Source organism: Trachymyrmex septentrionalis, unplaced genomic scaffold (genome assembly GCF_001594115.1).
Source record: "Trachymyrmex septentrionalis isolate Tsep2-gDNA-1 unplaced genomic scaffold, Tsep1.0 scaffold29, whole genome shotgun sequence".
Classification (NCBI taxonomy): Eukaryota; Metazoa; Arthropoda; class Insecta; order Hymenoptera; family Formicidae; genus Trachymyrmex; species Trachymyrmex septentrionalis.
Genome location: NW_017305451.1, coordinates 3,683,860 through 3,707,572, shown reverse-complemented (window position 1 = coordinate 3,707,572; position 23,713 = coordinate 3,683,860). Strand labels below are relative to the sequence as shown.

The following is a 23,713-nucleotide window of genomic DNA, read 5'->3' as shown; positions in this document are numbered from 1 at the left end:
TGTGACGATCCAAAATGTGTTCTGATATATTTGCAAGATTGCTATTTTTTTTGAATTCTCTCTCTCTCTTTCCAATAAAAAAATTGTAACGATACACCATTATTAATATATTGAATCGTTTCGAAAATAATATTCTTACAAATTTGCACAAAAGTTACGAAAGTTACGAAAAGTTTCAAGTTTACGCGATAGTAGTACATGCATAATTGATTGCGTTAAACATTCACTGAATGAGGCTTTTCAGACGATGTCTGAACTACACTTTCAGAATCGTGACCTCGTATCGATCGTTAATGAAAACCCGACGAAAGCGTTCAATGATATCGTCGCCGATCGCTAACGAGTACTACGTATAATAACATTTTTCGCACCTCCGAGTGCGCAAATGGCATTTCGGTAATTAAACGCACGCGCACACGCGGCAGCGATCGCGTTGATGAAGCAATTTTAACGGGCGACCCGCATTTCTGTATCGACACGACGACAGAGGAAGGGGATGCAAGAGAGGAAAAACAGTAGAGAGATCGGAAAAACGAGTGGCGCGCAACGAGATGATAGAGCTCCCACCAAACCAGCAAATTGGGGAAGTAAATCGTGCGGGATACCCTACACAGCCCGTTAGCCGCGTACACGTGCATAGTGGTAGGTGGATGAAACACGTATGTACGTGTACTTTTGTACGTGTGTGTGTATGCGTGTGTGTATTTGCGCAAAAGAGAGACGGAGGCGGAGGAAATCCGTAACGAACTTCGCGCAATAAGAATTACAAGTAACACGCGGCCGTCGGTATTATTTCGGTAGCGAAGTCAATTTGCAATCAGCAGTGCAGCCGTTTCTCTCCTCGTTTCGTCTTCCATTCCCCCTTGCCTATTCTCTACCTCGTACCAACGAAGAAAGAAGAGTATACCCTGTATTTACCATAATGCGATAAGAGGTGAAGGGTATCGTACATTTAAATGAGTCTGGGTTTGCTCTCCCTACGTCAGATCTTTTTCTTCGTCTTCTCTCTCTCTCTCTCTCTCGCTCTCTCTCTCTCTCTCTCGCTCTCTCTCTCTCTCTCTCGCTCTCTCTCTCTCTCTCTCTCTCTCTCTCTCTCTCTCTCTCTGGTGCTTTCTTATTTCCTTAAACAGTTGCCAGTCGTGCAAAATCCCTAAAACTCGGAGAAAAGTGGATTTTTCTACTTTCCGAAATTACTCGCGAATGTGTTCATTCAGAGACGACTAATGAGAACTTTAGAAACGCAATCCTATTCTGCGTTTCTCTTTGATGAGAAAATTTGTAAGATTCCTGAAACATTATATCATGCGTTATGTTCAAATGTCGCGATAAACTGATGTGAAATTAATTGCTGTCTTTCATAGCTAAAGTTTACTCGGTAACTTTAGCTACGATGACGCACTTTCTATTACGAATAGGTAGGAGAAAAATTTATAAGATACACGGAGAGAGGAAAAACAAATATTTTTACCGCATTCTTTCATCGCCTTCAGACATCGAAGAGAAATTAAGTGGAACTTACGGTTTCTAAAGCGGATCAGTACACACGTTAAGCCACGTCAGACTGTTTACGAGTGGATCTCTTTCGAGAGCGAAAGAAGTTTCGTTAAAGATTCCGTCTGTCAACCTTGCTTACCACGGCTCGCTCGGAGCCACATTGAAGTGGTTTTTTTTGTTTTCTCTTTTTTAAAAACTTTTTCCATCTTTCATTTTTTCTCTACTTGCTTACCGACTCGCAGCAGAAATAATTTATTTATAAATTTTTTAAAGAGTGTTTGTCCATAAAGTAGCGTTTTTAGCTTTACGTGTGTGTGTGTGTGTGTGTGTGTGTGTGTGTGTGTGTGTGTGTGTGTGTGATCGGAAAATGAAATTAATCTAAATTCATAACGTATACACATTCAATAATATTAATAAATTCTTTTGTAACAAGATTATATCGATTATTAATAATATTACACAATTATTAGAATATATACCAAGCAGATTTTATCGTAAATTTTAACATTGAAATTTGATTCACTGACACGTTTATTGATAATAATAATGAAAATGATTAAAGTGAATTACGTTCTCAAAATTCGCATAGATTGTTTCTGAAAAAAGATAACATTGATTTAAAATCATATTAATTTTTATTTTTCCGCCTCTTTCTTTCTCTTACAATTCCGTGTATATACTGAACGTTTTAGCGTGTAAAGCAAACGTTATAACAAGTGCACTTAAGCGCGATGTAACGAAATGACCCCGTAGAATAGATCTCGTAGGTATAGAAAGCGCTGCTTAGAAATGGCCACATGCATGCCAAATGTAACTGAGGTATCATAAACGAGCCCGTTTAACGAGGTGGGATATAAGATCGAGGGGAACATAAAGCGATGGGAGGAACGAGGGACGGGTGACCGAATTTGAAGATATTTGACTTCTTGAATGCCGGAATCGCGCCCCATATCCCTCCAACCTCTACATTGGGTTTGCCTATCGAGATAACTTCGCCATTTATTTAAAGCGCCTCGCGTTATGAATGCCTCGATCGCGTGAAAGAAAGTACGCACCTACCTACCACTCTACGTCTATATCCGTAAAAATAGATCGCAATTCTGATCGTCACTCTGAATTAAATTCAAATCTCGAAAATTTATAGATCATTCGTATAAGTTCAGTCAGATCAATTTTTAGGATAAGATTTAAATAATTTAAATTTAGATAACCTTAAACGCCACCGCACTACACAGTATGGCATATCCATTCAATTCGATCCATTTCATAAAAATAAACATACAATAATATTTCTTTTTAATTGAAACGCTAGACATTCAAGGACGTAATAGTATCAAGCAAATGTATGTATCTTAATAAAAAAAAGTTACAAGATATGGAGAAAGCGTTGAAAAAAGAAAGTTAAGTATGCCATACCGCGTTTAAGAGTTAATAATAATATTAATATTATATTTTTGTGAGAAACGTGTCTGAATTAATGTATCATCAGAGAAGTGACTGTAATTTAAAATAAAATACATATCATAGCGGATGGTCTCAATTTGGAGCAATTTGTTACCTATACATATTTAAACCGAATTACTCGATATATATATTTTGTTATACATTATATAAAATACAAATGTCCACAGATTTACTTAAGACAGTGTTAAATTGGCGGCCAAAGTATACATGAATCGTACATGTACGAACGCATAGATCAAGTCTTTATCGTGACAGCCGTTAGAGCGAGGATGGATAGTAAGGGATGCGAGTCCTCAGAGGATTTGACTAGCCAATTTGTCTGGAGCGAGCTACTCATTCTCCTGATAACAACCTATCAATGATGATAACAGAGGATCCCCCGTATTCATCCAATCGAATTACTAAAGTGACTCTCTTCTGTCTAATTAACAAAGGGCGCATTATATTAGAATTGTACGATCAATAATCTAAAAATATTCTCTGTGTATTAATAATATTAATAATATTAATGTATATACGTACTTTTTTCAGCGCAAGGAAATTCTTTTTATCGTGCAACTTGCCGAAAGAATAAATAAAAAGAAGACTTTTTTCGTATTTTATTAGATTCAATCGTTAAAAGTGCTTATCATGTTTTTTTTTCGTGATTTATTCTGGAAAATGACGACTCTGCATTCAGAACTTTCAAGATATCATGAAAAAAGCATGCGTGTCTGAGTAAAAATAAAATGTAAAAAAATGAAATGGGACGTCGCACTTGCTAAATGATGTTATTTTGTTATAAAAATATAACTTTTTCGATCGTATATAATTTCAATTATATCTACACAAATCTGCACATAGCGACAAGCACGTTCTCAAGGGTCTTTTCCATAATCATCGTTCGCACGAGAGGATGAGCGTGTTTCTCGTTGTACAGCGCAGGTCGCGCAGGTCCCGCACCGGGCTATGCAACGAGCATTAATTAAATCGAGCAGGTCGTGTAGAAGAGAGAGAGAGAGAGGGGGGGGGAGGGTCGGCATCCCTTTGAGCTTGTGGCAGTCACTATCGCAAATTAAAGTCCGGTTTGGCGCGCGTGAAAATAATTCCGTGCGCGGGCGGGCGGATTCCACGCGCTCGACCGGGTCTCGATTCGGAATATTTATTCGGCGAGCCGGATTTATCGTTGCCTCTCACTCCCCCGTTCTGGCCCCATCGCTCGGATGTATGTGTATCGCTCGAATATCACATCCTGTATGGGAACGCAGGCCCGTGGACACGTACTTGGGATAATCCTCTCGAAAATATCAAAGGATGCCCGAACGCGCTCCGATTCTTTCGCAATTTCAACGGCATGCGGTGCAATGCCGTCCTTTGATTCGCTATTATCGTGAAATAGCGCGCACGATCTTTTGTTCAACAACAAATGAATTGATTTTCGTTGTCTCTCGAATTTCGTACCGGCTCATGATGCGATGATTGTAATTGTTATTAATCTTATGATAATTTTTCCTTTGCTCAAAATAATAACCCAATCTTTTTTATTTACTGTAAGTTAACCGTTTGTTTGACTGACACTTTTTCTCATAGAGAAATTAATTTGTTGATAAATAAAATTATAAATTTTTTTTTACAATTAAGATTTAAACGTATTGAAGGGACCAAACAATGTCATGTAAAAAATGCAAAAATTGCAGTTTTGTCATCGACTTTTGGTATCGCTTTGTAACATTTGTTTTATAAATTTGTTTTATATTTAAAACAAACTTAATCATCCCCCGTATAGAGTTGACAAAAAGAATAATATTGTATTTATATATATATATATATATATATATATATTTTAAATGAGCCTAAAAATTTTAAATAAGTAAACAATTCTTGTAAAAAATTTATATGTATGCGCGTGCAATATTGATGTAATATATTAGTATGCATGATGATGCGCTGATGTTTCGCAAATCATATGTATGTATACTGAGAGAAGATACTTAAAAATTTATTTGTGAGATATAATATTCATTTCACTGAAATAAATATTATCTCTCACAAATAAATTAAATTAAATACAGCGAAATAAAATTTTATTTCTAGCAAATAAGCATCTATTTTAATTTTTGCAATTAACTCTTAACCTGCAGAAAACATTAGTTAAACAATTCGGGCCTCTAAGGCCCCTATTATTCTTCAGATGAACATTTAACAGATGATAGAAGGACTCTTCATATACAAAATAAATAACAATAAATAAAGGCAACCAAAGTAAGAGTCAAACACATTTTTCAAATTGTCATACAATTATAAAAAGAATAAATTACAAATAAAGAAAAGTAAAATTGAAAAAAATAATAAAAAACTCAGTTTAAATTCAAATATAAAACGTTACCAAGAGTTTCGGCTACCAAATTGAGCCCTCTTCAGACATTAACTTATCACAAAAAAAAATTGTTCTTTTGTTATCACAAAAAATTATTCTTCAGATAAACTTTGAAATAAAATACAAAATTTTAATATCAGAAAACGATAATAAAATACTCGGCAAAGTTCATCGAATTTGTCAAAAACTTAATGCCACGAAACATTTGGAAAAACAAAAAGATTACTGCAAATAATGATGCTCTCTAGGCCTTTATGTAAGACTCCCATTTGCCTCATCAAGGAATCAATAGAGAAATATTTCACAGAAATGTATATTTCATTACAATTATTTTTTTATAATTAATAAATAATATCGAAGAAAATGTCCGATATAAAACATTTATTTACAAATATTGATTTAATTTGATTTTTTTTCTCAATATATTTTGAATTCGATATGTATAAGTTCATTTAATCGTAATTGGTAATACAGATAGTTTTATCAGAATTCGATTTTCAGTTCAGAATCCTCTTAATATCATCGAAAAGGTTAAAGGGAGTACTTATAAGTTGCAAATAAATGCAAACGCTAATCAACAATTTCTCCTCTGCAATAAAATAACTTAACCAACAAAATAACTTGCTTATTATACACATACCTGTCACAGGAAATCGTTGCGTAATAACCCGATATCGATGCGTAATAACACGATCTCTACGTAAACTTTCCCTGTCGTCGTAAACTCTCGTTAAAATAAATCCGAGATTAAGCGTTCGGTGTAAGCGCGCCGTTCGTTCCGATCTCCGGGAAAAAGAATCGCGGCTAAATAAACGCCGTAACGAGCTACAGGGCAATGGTAATGACGTGGTGGACTTTATCGCGCCGATGGAGAACCCGTGAATTTTCATTAGGCCAACGTGACCCGGGAAAGCTCCGACGGCGCGCTCTTCCGCTTTTCTTTTCTCGTCGCGTCGCGTTCGGACCTCCGTTCCACCGTCGGATATATTCTTTTTGTCCGATCTCTCGGTCATCCGCAACCTCGGTACACTTAATCAACTCTCGTTACGGTCTAATGGCTTAATACCGTGCGGATAGCTTTGTCCACAGACACATGAGAATCTCCTGTGTGGTGGGTCGTGGGTTAATACAAATTTAAACCGCGACAACGCTCTTTATCAGGAGTTCAAATCAGACGGAACGGGATTCCCAACTTGTTCTCATGCCGGTTGCCGTAATTGTCCAATGAGCTTGCTCGCTCCGTTGCTCGACGCTTGCTGCAGCTAAACTTGTCTCTAACAATCTACGCAATGGAATCTTGGTAATTGACTCGGCACGATATTTGCTTGTATACTCTGCAATAACGTAGATCTATATTGCTAATAAAACAATAGTTATTTACTCCTATCTTAAAACGTTTATCATTAAAAGAACGTAAAACTACAAGGTAATATAAAACTCGGAGGTATTCTCACTCTCTAAACGAGAGTGAAACTTCTAATGTAATTATAAAAGTTATTAATATAATTATAAAAATTATGAAAATGTTTTTTTCAAAATTTACGATTTGTTCACTCTGGCGTAGCAGCGAAATTTCGTTCTATTTAATTCAAAACTCTGCACTTATCCGTCTTCATTTTGTATAAATAATAACTATGAAGTGTTGCACTAGCAAAATAGCTGTTACCCTTCCTATTACCCGAACTTATTCAGCAGCAAAGTAGAGATTTCTGCCAAATACTATTCGTCATGATCGATATAGTAGGGGGTGGTTTCCGTTCTTTTGTGGCGTTCCGCAACGAAGCGTGGAATACCGTTGTTAGCGGCGCACGGAATATTCATGTATGCTCAAAGTGCACGTGAACTATAACGACGGCAATCAAATTTCGCTGCCGCAACAGCGAAGTATACGACCGCGAGAAAAATTCGAGATAAAAGAGCGCGCGGCCTAAAGGATTTCTCGCTGGCGTTCGGTATGACCAGGCTGTTAAAAAAAAAAAAAAAAAAAAAAAAAGAAATTGCTTTGTGGCTTCGTGGAAATCGATGTTCGGACCTTTTAACCACTATAGAAAAGAAAAAAAGAAAAAAAAAAAAGATTGTTTATGAAACGCAAAGGACTTGAAAATAATTTAACAACGCAAGATTTACAGAACTATGTCAGCAGGTATAATAAACCCAGTTGGAACTGCCGTGTATGGATGATAACTGCACGCTACCACACACGTTATCGATCGTCAGCTCACACAGGCTTAAGCAGATCATGGATTATACGTAATTAACGTATGATTACTATGACGACCTTCGTCACCGTGCTCAGGAGAATTTCTGCGACAGCTACCGAGGGACTGCCGACGCAAATCGATTCGATAATCGCGAGATCGCCATCGTTCCCCTGCGGAATACGAACGTAACGAGCGTGCCGAGAACGATAAACCACCAATTCGGATTGCTGATCATAATCAAGCTCCGGATCGCTGCGACCGCGGACCTGGAAGATCCGAGATCGGGGAGACGACCGAATTCAATATCTAGAATGCACAAACGGATAGGAGTCTCCAGTTTCATCGCGCGCATGTATCAATATTGACTCGACGTTGCTGCCACTAATACTGACAGTCCGTAACCATTATGTAAGCCGTTATATAAGTCTCATAGATCAGAAACTATATCTGTTTGAAGATTACGCGTGCCCGTACATCGATAAATCGATCGCCGATGTTTTCCGTTTTCGAGACGAGCAAAATTGCGACTTTTCGAATAGAATCTGGAATCGGTGAATCCCCAAACAATGGATAACGAAGACGAAAATGAAGACAAGAACTAAAATGAAAGTTATAGATCAATTGTACAGCTTACGAGACAACTGATGACTGATGATAAATAAATGTATCAATTTAGAATATAACTATAATTACTCGTAAATAATTAACAAGAGAATGTACATCGAATACTTATAACGATTTTTTTTCGTTTTATTCGTATTTATTTCTTTATCTCTCGTTGTATGAAAAGAATAATCTTTAAATTTTTTATTCATTAAGTATACATTTGATGTGATTAAGGAAAAATTGATTTTATTAAATTTCACCAAAAAAATAAAGTAAGAAATAAAAGGAATGTTGAGTTTCAAGCGAAATAAACCTTATGAGAGCAAAAGTAACGCGACTAGAATTTTATACGTATATGACAAGTAATGTAATACATGTAAGTGAATTCAGACATAATTACGAGCACGTGCATTATAATATACTCTGTATAAATGACCGATGTTACGGTTGACGACGTAACGAGGAGAGATATTTTTTGCGCATCTCGTTATTTTCAGATTAATTTCGTGGCCGAAACTCGAAAGAGGGAAGAGGGTTCGTTTCAGCGAATCGCGCCAGGGTGGCGAAAAAGGAAGACAGAAAAGGGCGAACGTAGGAACAGGGGGATGTAGATTCACTCGCGTGTACAAACTTTAATTTACGATATAATTCGGGGGAAATGTTGCAAACTCATTTCCCACCATACAATCCGGTTGTTCTTTATGTCGAGCACCGAACCCCTCCTGTCTTTTCTCTTTCTTCTAACGAATAAGTGCGATAATCCACCGTTGGTTTAGCACGAATTTCAACGATCCGCTTCTAAAACGGAATCTAACGCAATATATGTATGCTTACTATCATTTACATATTAAATATAAAAACTAAATATATAAACGCACAAAGATAAGAGACATGTGAAGAAATATTGATAAACGTATTAGTTCTCGCGTAAGGAAAAGTATAACACTAGCAGAAGTTAACCGTATTCAATGGCCTAGTAGTAGTATCCAATATGACTTACTTGTAGTTTGCACGGATGTTTATATAGATATTTACACGACGAACTCAACAAATAGCACTAGTATGTTATACAGGCTATCCATGTAACTTGTTTGCATCAGTTAATTGCTTAGTTTGTGCTGTCAGTGAAGCTAAATGCAGGATATTGTGATAGTGATGTAATATTTCATAGTTGTTGTTTTGAACAACTAGTGATGATTATTATAACTTCTATATTTTATATTATTCTAATTTTGAATTGATACTTTACAGCAATGTATTTAATTTGTATTTTCATTATTTTTTTCTTTTCATTAATCTTTAAATTTTTACTGCGGTCAGAAAAATATTTGAAAATGTCTCATATTTTTTTGATTAATGTTACCTCTTTTGAATCTGACCACCAGTTTCGTTTCGTTTGTAAACAAAAGGAAACTCTTTGTAAGATAGAATCAATATGGCCAATCGAGGTGTATTGAGTATACACATGGATTGTTTGCTTTTGGATTTTTGTTTGTCCAAAATATAGATTCTAATCCATCTAAACTCCATTTTCTTTCTTTTATTTTGAATTTCTATGTTTTTATAAAAAAAAAAAAGTGCTACTTTTTTTTTATCTTTAAATCTTTCGCAGCCAGAAAAATATTTGAAAATGTCTCATATTTTTTAATTAATGTTCAGAAATGTTTTCTTTATCAAATCTGTCGACCAGTTTTTAATTTTGGACACAGCAAAAAATTAGAAATAAAATCAAAAAAGCTTAGCTAAGCCACGGGGAGGCGGGAGGGTATCGCACTTTCAAAAAACTATTATATTATACTAAAGATATCACGTTTACATAGAATGTGACACAATTTTTTTCTGTTCCATTTCCACAAGAAATCCAAGTTCTACATTCTATACAACAGTCGACAATTCTAAATTACATTTTATTTTACAAAATATATATATCGTGCACATCTAATAAAAAAATCTTGCAAAATACAACTCTTCCGAAGACAGGATTTTAGTGGAGATTTTTCATGAATCGCGTCAACGAATCGCGAAAACCGGGCAGGCGTAGGCATGGCAGGTTGGAATCGCAAGTGAAAAACGCCATTGTAAAAAAGTAATCGCGGCGGCAAAAACACACGTCCGACACGTCGAGGCGGCCACGCTCTCTGCCCTTTGATCCCTTTTTAGTTAGTGACCGCGGGCACGATCGGTGCTAAAAGCGCGCCCTGAATATATATGGGTAGCTTGTTCGCCACAGCGGCGCCTTTATCTCTCGTTCGGAAACACACTGGCCGGGGGATCGACCGGGATGCACCACCGTGAGACATGCACGCCAACCCTACCGGGGGTATAAATTGCAAGCACCGTTGGTCCTTTTATTATTTTCGACACGGCTCGCCATCGGCTATGTGGGCGAAATCGATTCGTTCGTTCGTTCGTTCGTTCGTTCGTTCGTTCGTTCATTCGTTCAGCACTGGATGTAGCCGTATCGCGGATAAACATTTGGTTTACCTAACTCATCGTATCATCCTTGTTATTGTTCGGCCGCTACGGTGCTTTCCCGTATTTCGACTTCATATCGAGAGAAAATACACGGAATTCGCACTACCGAGAAGCCGTAGCGCAAATTCTCGTACAGAAAAGGAGACGGCATTGATACATTCGCAGAATCACTGTCTACGATAATATTCCGTGACGTTTGGCTTATCGTGTACGATCTTTCCACCGTACAACGAAAAATTGAGAAAATTCTGCGTAAGTCTAATTCGAAACGTAACGTAAAATGTATCGTAACAGTCAGACAAGATCACTCGCGATTATCCCTTCCATAAAAATTCAAGTTTATACAAGCATGCATTCGCCTTGAAGGAAACATGCCGTTCTCGAGCGATCATATTCGTAACGGCGTGTATGACGCTGCGAGAATTTATTCTGCCTGTTTGCAGTTCCGCGCACGTGCACTTCCACAGCTTCCGCTCTATGTGCATGGGCTTTACACGTATATCAGACACGTGCGAAGCTGCAGGGTCGTGGCAGTTGCCGGTTACGGGGTGTAGCTGGCATGCAGTCAAACAGCATTCATAATTTACGTAGTTTCGTCCGCGACGGGGATCACCGCGCCACGTAGCCGGATATCACAACAATTTCACTGTGCGCTGCATTCCGCCCTAAAAGGCCCCAGCTGTCATCCCGCGATCCGGTCGCCTCGTCACAACGAAATATCAAATAGATCCGGCACAAAACGTGCGCGATCATTTATCAATAAATATTCATCGCGCATCATAAATCATTGCAACTGGGTTATTCATACTTATTTCCCTTGCAAACGCCAAACCTACAAGCGCAATGACGTGTATCGAACGCACTGAGACCGGAGCGCGGAAATACATAATGGTTTTACTTGATAAATATAAGCAAGAAATATGTGCAAGATATACAACAGTTATTTTTTTTAAATAATAATCTTGCACGTGTATACTTTCGACAATTAAAAAAATCGCGAAAAATTACAGAATCACTTTAATAGATAAATTTGGAATCAAAGTTAAAACTGAAAAATGACGAGATCGATAATTACATTTTCGTGTTAAAGTTCGAATTTAATGTGCAATATTCATGCTAGTTTTCTTATCGAGAGATTCGATATTAGTTTTTAATAAGAAGAACGTAAGTACGGATAAATACATAAACGAATAAATTTATTAAGAGTTAAGTAATATATATAGTCAAAATCTATTTTAAATAACTGTACATTTATCAATGGGTTCCAAAATAGATACGAGTAAGACTTAAAAGTGTACGTTTCTTTGTTACAATAAAGTATCGCGAAACAGCGTTCGCAATTACACGTGACAAATACCAATAATGGCAGTATTTTCGAGTCTAGTATTACTCGAGATTTGAACCGAGATTGAACGAGTGTCAGACCACGGGTTTCGTGCACAATTTGCTCAGTCAATCGCGGTAAATGGGAAAATTGGCGTTTTAGGACAATAACACTTCACGGGACACGTGACGCAATTTCATGAGGAATGGAACTGCGCGCAAGCAAGCAACGTGGCTGCTAAACGAATTTTCGGTGAACGTTGTAGATCGCAAGCTGTTGGGACAAAACGTGATTGGGGCAAAGGAGAGTTTCGTAGTGCGCAACATCGCTCTGGAAAGAAGAGGGAAACGGAAAGGGGTCTCAAAGCGAGACAAGTGCCAAGTTTTCAGACGTCGCGTCGCAACAACGGCGACGGCGAGTTTTGCGAGCGCAGAAAAACTGAACTGCACAGCGGTAAAGAAACAGCTTCTTCAAAGCCGAATCAGCATTGTCGCGAATGTCTGTAAAATCTGTATGGATTTAATGAAACAAGGCAGCACGTGTTGCTTGCTTAAGGCTTTCTCACCAATAATAACGTTTCAGCAAAGAAGACATTTTTTTTTTCTATATGGAAAAATTTTAGTCTAGATAATCTTGTGTGGATTATCGCGACTTTTATATACTTCGTTTTCTTTTGACCTTTATTAAAGAACTTTAGAACGGTTTAATAAGACGGCTTAAAAAAAAACAGTAAATTATCGTCGGCGATGCAATTTCTAATTTATGCCTCGCACACGCTCATCCTCGAATTCATGGAGTGAAGTTCGAACTATACGAGAGCGTACGCATTTTACGTGTCGAAAGTCGCAGCGACACGGGAATGCGATTTACCTGAGGCGTTCCCTCCAACAATATTAAAAGGAGCAGTCCCTCGTGAAAAGGACGACGATGACGACGTACCTGGGGCAAATCCGGGAGGAAGGAAGTGTAGAAAGGGATGGTCGACTCCGGATTGTCCCGAGTAGGAAAACGGCCGAAAGTTCTGCATGTTCGGCTCGCAGCAGTTTAAGTTTCCGCGTACTGAAGTTATAACGAGAATTGCTCTCACTCTCCCTCCCCCCTCCTACCCCTTCCTCTCATTCTCTCTCTCTCTCTCTCTTTCTCTTTCTCGCCGTAAAGTTTTCCATCTTCGAGTTTCACCGTGCGCATATATTTTTCCCTATTTTTCTCACTCTTCCTCTCTCTCTCTCTCTCTCTCTCTCTCTCTCGCCTTACGTTTTTCCTTGTGTCGCCCCGTCTTTCTCTTTTCCTCTCGTTTCTATTTATGTGACATACGCTACCGCGGAATTGTTCGCGTGCATATACTCGCTGTGCAGTGCTCGTTCCCGTGTAAGTCGTGTACATTGCAGGCATTTCTTTTTTTTTTTTTTTTTTTTCGAATGCAAGACTTCACCCCGTCTCTGTCTTTCACCCTTCTCCTTTCGAGAGTCCTCTCTGCCGCCACACTCGTTCCTATTGCCTTTCTTCACGGCGGATATTCGTACGGCAAGAATAAAACGCTGGCATATTTCAGACTTATTGCCCCCTCCCCTCCCCCCTGCCGTTCGCTGAGTATTCTCGGCTCTCCTTTATTGCGCCTAGTTTCATTCTTTTCCAGTTTACGGTATTACCGCAACGGTATTACACGTGTTTCAGCGTTCTTATCCTCGTCCTGTGCACAAAACCACCGCTCGATCCCGTAGTTTCTACCGTTTTGCGAATCTTCTATTCGTTTACGAACTATAACGTTTTTAGCTCGCTTACAAATATTGCAAATATTCTCCAAATCAAAGAAGAATCATTCTAACACTAAAACTACGTATTCTGAATAAATTCAGAACGTCACTTTTTATGAAATCTCTCTTTTATGAAGTCAATTTGAAACATATCTCAAAAAACTAAAGAGAAAATTTGATTAATGCAGTTTTTCAAGATTTTTATAATTTTTAGTTTAAACAATGCGCCGAGAAGATAGAATCGAAAAAATAATGCTTTGACAGGTTCCTTTGAAAATAAAATCTCACTGTGTTTCCCCAATATTATATTCGATATTTTTTTGCGCAACATGCTAAATACATATAAATAGCGGTCTATATTTTTGTTTTCGTCGAAAAAACATTACTGTTTTTCTAAAAATCGAATTTTGTATGCCATACATTTAAACATAATTTTTAACCCTTGCTATCAGGCAGAATGTTTTGATAAATAATATATATTTATTTTAAAAAGGTTCAATTATTACTCAATAAAATTTTCCATGCAACCTCATCCATTGTAAATAATTTTAATAACAAAACTATTTATGCAAATATTATACTAGCAATAAAAAAAAATCCAGATTGTTGTAATATTATCGATTTTCTTAGAGTTCCAGATACGTTCTGTCACTATTTTCCAAAACAATTAATAGTTTGTTTCTGTATTATCGTTATCCGAATAGCTCGGATTAATTTCAATGTGTCTGATTATTGATACTGTCGTATTACTACGGAAACCCTATTACACTGTCAGACTGTCGCTTAAGTACCGAATGGTACTTTGGGTAAGGTTCCCAATAATCGATACTGTAAATGGTTGGAATGGTTTCGACCCTTTGACCCGCATTGATCCACGAGAATATTGTCGCTGTTTGTCAAATCTTACGTTATTCAAGAATCAAAAAATACGCGATACGTAGTACGTTCAAAAAATAACTAACGCAACTCGAGGTAAACTTACTTGATGTCGTGAACACAAAGTTGTACAATTTTTATTTTTACATTGAAATAAATTAAGTTTTTAATAAAGGGAGCATTATAGCATAAAAGTCAAAGTTCCAATTCCATCAGACAATTTGAATAACAATCATCTAATTTTCGAGGTTTTCCCTTTCTTTTTCTCTCCACTTTCCTTCCTCGAATCTCTTATTACCAATTAAATTGCACCTGCAGTTTTCTGATTTCTGTAACAATCAACGAGTTAAGCTGCTCCAACTTTGAAATCCTACCATTGTCTTTAATGTCTAGGAATGATTCGCCGTAACGTCGTCGTCCCACAGCGAGGATAGGTGCAGCAAGAAGAAGGGCGCAGAACGGGCGTGCCCGAGAATGGGCTCGGATAGCGGTAGCGTTTCAAGTAGCATTTCCTTGGCACAAACGACCCTCTTAATCAATCGCTAGCACCTCTCTTCTTCTCCGGCTGCTTTGGCTCTACAGCTTCGAGCTGTGCGTGGAGCACCGTCCCTCCACCTCTTGCTGCCGGAAGTCTAAAGCCCCCGTAACAAGCCGCAACTTCGATAAATCTCCCCACACCGTCTTTCTTTCCCCGAGAGCCGCGATTCCGCGGCATTAGCAAGAACGAAAGGAGAAAGCCGAGCAAAAGATATATCTCGAATCGATTTCGGCGAAGGCGCTCGAGGGATACGATACGAAAAGGGGTGGGGGTGGGGGAGGGGGAGGGGCAGTGATGGGAAGCGAGGGGACTGCAAATCGGGGTACAGGAGAGAAAAACTTATGAAAATCCGGGATTTATGGGGACCTGTGAGCGAGAATCGGGCCAAGCCGCGCCGCTGTAGTTCGGCTCTGACAAATCGTCCGGAAGTTAACGTTCTCGATCGTCTCTGGATCGCCTTTCCGCAAACGCAAATCTCTCCCTTGGTGCCCTGTTCTGGGCAAGAAGAAGAAAAAAAAACTTTCGACCCTTTCGATATATCCGTATTTCGTATTAAAAGTTTACTCGCTTCAACGGCAAACGCTTTCGACGAAGTTAAAGTTGTTTCTTTTTGAAAAGTCGGAAAATCAATAAACGCCACGATATTGGTTTCAAATATTCTTATATTTTGTTTTACCGTTTGGTTACTTTATAGTGTACCGTGAAGCATGTTTTCGCAAAACTTACGGTAAAAAGAACGAAGACTGACAAAGTCAAATTATAACTGAATATTATAAACTCAATGTAAATCGATAAACGTAATTGAATAAACGCTGGTAATGTATTTTATGATAATAGATTTTATCGTTAATTCTACGTACTGTGTTTACTTCTCACGTTAATACAACAAATTTTTTTTTCAAATAAATAAAAAATAGACATTTCACATCCAACTTCATATTCAGACAACTGATTAGAAAAAAATTACGAATTTCCTCAAATTACGAAAGATTTTAAATCATAGTATCAGGAAAATCACGTTTTTTTTTTTTTGCTATCACGTTCCATCATATTGTCTGCCGTGAGTAATATTCCAAGGTAAACTTTTCAGATTGATTTCAAGATTCGTCAATAGATTCGAACCGAAAGAACGATAGCGATCAAAGATATTCTACAGAAAGATAGATATGTAAGAATTTTGTACAAAGTATTTGCCACTCCATAGCATCGAATTTGAAATATAATCCCTGATTGGTGAAAGAGATCCCAACACTTATGTCTCTCTCAATCTTCGAGCATGAAAACCCACGTATTTCTCACAGAATTTTCGTGCTGAAGTTCTCCATATCGGCAGCCATTCGTAAAAAGACCGGAGTGGAATTACTGCAGGAAGGAAGGAACATGAATGCTCCGATTGAATGGAAAATGGCAACTATAAGGAAAGTCTAAAAGTTTCGAGCTTCGGAAAACTGAAAATGTGGAAAGGCTGTGAGTTTAAGCACCGATATAAACGATCGGGCTCTTGCTTTCGGCGCTCGAGAAACGATCCAATCCGAATAGTCACCTGCGCCGTTTAGAAGGAAGCAATAATCGTTTGATTCTGTGCATTTCTATAGTAGAATCCCCGATTGCCAGACCTTTTGTTCGTATAAGAAGGTATAAGATTGAAAAGCCTGCTGTACGCAGAGATAAACGCGATGTCCAAAAGATTTGATGTACTTCTTTATCTCATCTGTGCATTGCTCATCTTCATTTATTTATCTTTATTTAATGTGTTCATTAAATCTTAAACTAATCTGATATCAGAGTACATAATGTATACTGCGATAATAATCGATTAATTATTTACTTAAAAAATAAATTAATCCTACCTTTATAAGACGATAAAAACGTCTTAATTTTAGTATTGAAATTCTAAGTATCATTATTGATTGTATCTGAATAAACAAACGTTTTAACTGCAATTTTGTAAATCCTGCTAAGAATAGTTATCGGTAATGCAAGTAGATCGCTTTGTCGAGGAAAGTCTCGGATCTGAATGCATAAAGCAAGGATTACTCTAATCCATCGAAATAATTTTGCATTAGAGCACACACGAGATTGGATACGGGGCTAATCTACTCGGACCAGGAGCGAGTGCTCTTCGAAAACGCGGGAATTAAACGCAATCCCAAAAATATGAGGGAAGCGAACTTCGTTATAATAAATTCTGGAGTAACCAATAGAAATTTATGCGTCGTATAAGCCAATCATTTATTATATACCGTCACGATTCTCGGAGATAGTCTTTTTAGCTCTTTAGTAACCGCAGTAAAGAGAAAAAACAAAATATAACAATGGATCTTTATGCAAAAAAAAATTAAAAGTAATAAGAAAATCAAGTGGCTCCTATTACTGACTTTAAAAATTAATTTATACCCAATAAAATTTAATATTGTAATAAACTATAATCTCAATAATGTGATATAATACAAAGTTAATCGAGTTAATCTTTGCTTTATGTTTCTAAAACACTGCCTTTTCGTATTGCATTGATCGTTTTCAGCTATTATGACAAAACTTTAATATATCAATATAATTTAGTCGACTACCGGCTCATAGAACGCTATTTTCTTAGAATTACTTGTCCGATCGTAGCAACTTTCATGTCTCACCATCTCTTACGATATCATAACAAGCGCACTTCTAAGCACCTTTTGTGTTTGATCAGTAAGCAAACGTGAAGAAGAGGATAAGAGGCAAGTTACCTGCGCCAGCCGCCCCTAGCCTCAGGACTGCATCGCTTTGAAGAGAGATAGAGAGGGTGGCGGTGTCCTCGAGGCGGGCGAGGACCTCTTCGGGAATGTCCTCGGGTTCGCGGAGGCGGAGAGTGACTTCACCCCCGCCTCCGCTACTCTGGCCACCTCCACCCCCGGGACTCGTCGACGCCGAGTACATGAACACAGATCCGTATCCATGTAGTGACTGCAGTGGCAGCCTCACGCCGCCCACCTCTCCGACAGGACCCTGAAAATAAAAATATGAATTATCGTTAGAGAATACGGACTAATCGAAGTAATAATCTTAATTATATACGTATAACTATGTTAAATTCTTTGTCTCATTATACTTTCATAAATAATTTTTAACAATCTTAAAAGAAAATAAGTTGAAAATTATTTATTCTTTATCAGTGAGATGTGTATTTCTTATTATGTAAATTCGTAAACTGATAAAATATAGCTAACGATATAATGATCCTAATTAAACAGAAAACAGTAACTTTGCAAGTTAATCTTTGTGTTTGCATTATTTTATCTTGATACTTTGAGTTTTATGAAAATTTAACGATATCTTTCATGCACGGTGTATAGAGAGAAACAATAAAAAGAAACGATAGTTCTGTTTCGTCAAATAAAACGACCGTAAAAACACTCGATACATATGTTACGTCCTGTGGAATAGTATCCAGGAGCCGCATAATATTTGCCATGGAATTCGATTGGTAGAACGAGTGGCCGGAAGGCGCGTCTGAATCGATTGATGTGTCATATTAAATTTAAGGCTAGAGTTTTCTCTTCGTCCAGCCGTATCCCGCGGGAAGACCTTCGTTCTCTTTCACCGTTCCTCTTGTCTCTCGTCTCGTTTTTGCCGCCGCCGTAGCCTAACGTTCTCTTTTACGTACAGAAATATTTTGCCAATTTCGCTGTCGATGCAAATTTCAATTCGCGAGCGTCAATATTTGCTGAATCGCGCCGAAAAAGGATTTTGATGTACTGGCATTTTATCCGCCATCGAACGCGCGTTTGACTTCCACGTGAAAAAGACTCTACGCCGCGATGAAAAATAAAGACAGAAAATTCCTGACAAATACATGAATGGAAAATGAAATAGATCTTTCTTCTCATTCAGATTACAATAAAAAAAGATAGAGAGAGAGAGAGAGAGAGAGAGAGAGAGAGAGACCTCCTCTAGTAAAAGTTCGACTTTGCTCGAGATATTTTAATGGAACGAAGAGATTCAATTATCGCCGCGCGTGTTTCTCCACGCGCACAGTTTCTGATATGCTGTCGGATGTAATAAGGAATATCGAAGAAACGTACTGATAATGATAGTCGATATTACTCAGAAAAAGTGCGATGCAATATCGAGATACAATGGAAATTGTCCAATGTTTTGTATCACGCGATCGATCGATAAGTTAATGTCACTATATCCAGTGAAATGGGATTATAGTGTTCACTATAAATGAATTATTCTGCTATTTCCCAAACCCGCTAGAGAAATAGAGAAAGAGAGAGAAAGAGAAAGAGAGTTGGTCTTCGGCAAAGTTTATCGATATTATATAGCACGTGAAAATTAATAAAAAGATATACTTTATTAAAACACAGCTTAACAAATAGTTCATAGAATGTATTTTTTTTTTTTGTATAAAACAGAAAACAATGCCATTTTACAAATGGAAAAAAAATATTATTGACAATCTGATGTAAGCAAACTGATAGAAAAAATTTGTTGGTCGTTATCAATAATAAAAAAAATATTTTTTGGAAATGCACATGCAACGTCAAAGCTAAATATAGATATATTTGTGCCAAGCATAAATTTGAAATAACAGATGTTGTTAGTTTCCGTAAACAGGAAAGTCGGCCGATTCGCGTACAAGCCAGCGAGAATTAAAAATATCGGTGTAATACTGGTACAAACAAGGTTTACTGGAAATGTTTGTAGAACTCGGGCACGTATAAATGCCATCTGTATAAAGGCAATGTGCCCGGATAGTACAAATACCGGTTTTAATTCCGACGCGAATCTATACAGATGTGAACCGCACAAACAGAGAGTGTACTCCGTTTACCGATTAAAATATTATGCGCTATGATAATTGGAACAAAAAATGTACCTGTATAGCAGTAAAAAAAATACGCAGGTAATAATATTATGAAAGGAAAGTTTGTGAATATTACTGTGAAAATTTATAAAGGTATAAATATAGTTATATCTTCACCATAAACATCTAGTAATTCTATTTTTAGTCAAGTCTATGTCTATCTGAGAGATGTATTCTATTAGATAGATAACTCTTTAGAAAGATTATTATAATTTAATCAATCAATGTAATATATTTCAAACTCTCCTTTGTTACAAGGAAAAAGGTGGAGCCATAATTAAATATTAATATAGAGATTGAAGTCTAAATATCAACCATATCCCCTCTACAAAGTAGTTAAAAAAACCTACATTTACGAAGAACATATTAACTAAAGAATTCTATTCAATTGTCCGAATAACTAAAAATAATGCAAAATCTTATTGAGAAAAAAAAACATTAATCATTATTATCACTTTTTATCTACTTTCGCAATAAAATTTACAAAAAACATGAACACTTTATATTAAAATGTTATTATTACTTAACCAATATTTTTTTATAATATGCATGAAAAATATATATACATATAATCGTATGGTTAAATCATATGGAAAAAAGACAAGTGTTCTAATAATACCCAATACTGTTTGTACATAAAGTTATTAAACATCACGGAGGAGAGGGTTAACGGTAAAATTTTAATCGCATTTTTACAAATTTCAAATGCGATTTGTAAATGTTTTCGATGCCATAAACATCCTCAAAAATGTTTCCAAAGCACGGTACGCTTAAGCTGGGAAATTTCAAGTTCGCACGTATCCCCGTAATGCATCCGATTTAATGGCCAGTGCCGTGTATCCGGTCGCGCGAATTTTCCCATTGTTAGCGGTCCAGGCGCGAGCCGCGTACTCTCTCTATTATTTACGTAAATTGATTCGTACCGCTGACTATTTCCGCGTCACGTATTCGCAGCCATCGAGCTAGCCGGCGTTATAGGCGGCCAGCACAAGCCGTCGCTATAGCCGCGTGATGAGAGTAATTTATTTTAATGGTCATTTTCGTAATGGGTCTTTGAACAGGGCGCATGAACATCTCTGAATAGGACACGTATAGCGTAACACGGCAATCCCCCTTCCTACTTCTGCTTCTCCGTATACACGTGGTGGTCGACGTACTCCACGCGCGCGCGCGCGCGAGAGAGAGAGAGAGAGAGAGAGAGAGAGAGAGCACGGCGAGAATGCACGGTAACTGTGCCATTCGCGAAAATGGCACCTGTTACCGGAAACAATGCCCGTCGTCGTCTCTCCACGCTTTTCCATTTTAGCAACCGCGAAAACTTTTCTGTTCCACCTCGCTCTTTCTCGTTTTTACGGCCGGCATTGTAGTACGACGGTGTAACGGAGAATCCAGTACAATTGGCAAAGCGACGGCCCATTTATGACGCCCGGGGATCATTTCCATGAAGCCGCAATTAATTGAATCCGTCCCGAAAACCGTGATTTATATGACGCGTTCAGGATACGTTTTTCGTAATACGAAAAACGGCACGATACAGACATTACGTTCATTATATACGTATATATATTATACGACGTTTTACTCTCCGTTACCCCGGCGAGGGAATATTTTTTGAAATCACTTTTATATAGCAAGTACATCGAGTAAACGAGGAGGGTACCGAGAGATGCCAGAAAGTTAAATCGATTTCAAGTTCACCGGAAGAACGAGGGGACTTTCCGATTCGACTTTCGCTATGGCAGCAAAAGCGAGCTTCAAAGTCGGAATCCGGCGTTCTCGCTCGGCAAGGCGGAAGATTACGGTAATAGATACGGCAGGGATATCTCTGAGAATCGAGCAGAGCACACATCGCTCGGGATCGACGTCATTCTCGATACACGCTATTACACGTGCTCGGTCAAGAGCAAAAGTCTCCCGTGGATATTCGAATAAATATCTACGACACTAGCGGGGCACTTTGAAAAAAGAACTAATAAATATACGATGCTTCGAGTTTTTTAGATTATACTTTTTGTTGTGGGCTTTAAAAATGCCTTTTTATCGTTCCCCACTGATTCGTAAATCGTGTCCCAATACTTATACTATTATCTATACATTCTATCTCCTTCCTACTTCTCCCATTTCTATATCCTTTCTCCTTAAAAATCTCTATATGGAAAAAAGAATTTTGCTGCAATTTTTAAAATAACTAGACACCGATCTAAAAAAAATTTTGTTTGAATCATAAAAATAATTATGCTCACACACAAACCAATTGGTAGAATGTTAACTTTTTATAACGTTATTCATCATGTTTGAACGTTCTACATTTCTACATAATAATTTTGATATTTCAACAAAATTATTTTCAGACTAGATCTGTATCTAGTTAAACCTTAGAGACTTCAACAAAATTGTTTTTTTTCCATATGATGTTCGAAGTTCCACATCGATAATAACTCAAAAGAACTTGAGAACGTCAAAATATGTTCTCATTGTGTGTAAAAGCTGCTAATTGATAAAATCAACGAACCAAATTATTTAAGATCAAAATACTTTATTAAAGATCGAGGAAAATTCACAGAAATTATGTTTCTTATAAAATTGTGATAACAAGAATTTTTTATAAAATATAGAAACGAATCGATTCTCTCTTCATGATCGAAACGTAAAAATAAAAAAAGTAAATAAATAAAAGGAGAAACGAAAATACCGTAGCAATATATTATTTTATAGTTAAAAATGATTTTATCGTTTAGGGATTTTAACGGATATAATTTTTCACGACGATGTCGACGCTTCGAATTGCTCCTGGTGATGAAGAGCCGACCTCTTTGGGATTTAGGAAGAAGTAATAACAAACGGAAACTACAACTCTCGGAAGCCTGATAGATTTTATTCCGGCACGTATGCAAATTGACAAATTGAATTCACTTCGCGCGCCGTTCCCAAATAAAAGAGAACGATACAAGCCGATATATGGCCTGCAAAAAACCGAATGAAAAGCGGATACGGCCGCGATTTCACGCTGGAGTGCTATTCCGATTTCGGAACATTAATCAGCATCTTTCGTTCCGGAATTCCCAATAAACAGTGCCCAAGTATCAAGTGATTATTCATTCGGGATACCGTAAATGTGCGACAATTATTTCGATTTCGTCTTTTCAGCTTCGAAAACGCACGGTGTTATCGCGGAAAAAACATTTTCTCCAAAAAGAAATAAAATAGATAGGTAGCTTTAGAAAATATTGCAGGCACGTTTGCGACTGTGTGTGTGTGTGTGTGCGCGCGTACGTGCGTGTGTGTGTGTGTATCACAAATTTCTGCCAATAATAAAAAAAAAAAGATATATAACCGCAATACATTTTTATATCTCTGTTAAAACGGTAGCGGTACAAATTTGGCGAGCGTTCAAAACGTCGCATGCCAAATCGAAAGAGATCGTGGCGTTTAGAATTCAAGATACAAGCCGATGCAAGTCGTGAGGATTTTCGTAGCGAGTCCGAGTTGATGCGAGGAACGAAAGTCGAGATATCGCGTTGGCATTACGTGTCATACACACGAGCTTTACCCGCGGAGGGAGGGGGTTGCGCGGGGCTGCGCCACAATCGTCTACGTACGTACGGTGAGCTGCCAAGTCCCTTCTCGCACGACAAACAACCGGAAATGTAGCCATAACAATGCGGATATGCGCCGGTGCAGCCGCATGCGCGCGCGAAGCCCGAGCTTTCGCGTTACACGCGAGGCACACGGACGCGCGCGACGCAGATTTCCTCGGCCATAACGCAAAATGCGAA

At 37.7% G+C, this 23,713-nt stretch overlaps 1 protein-coding gene across 1 annotated transcript in view; it reads right to left on the bottom strand.

The window, feature by feature from the left end:
* The window catches only part of LOC108749302, a gene marked incomplete at its 3' end in the record, with an annotated part of 193,544 nt that overhangs the window by 9,297 nt on the left and 160,534 nt on the right, over window positions 1–23,713 (bottom strand). The window contains exon 5 of the mRNA XM_018487902.1: window positions 17,815–18,073. Within this exon, the coding sequence (XP_018343404.1) occupies window positions 17,815–18,073 (259 nt within the window). The remainder of the gene's footprint in view (window positions 1–17,814; window positions 18,074–23,713) is intronic.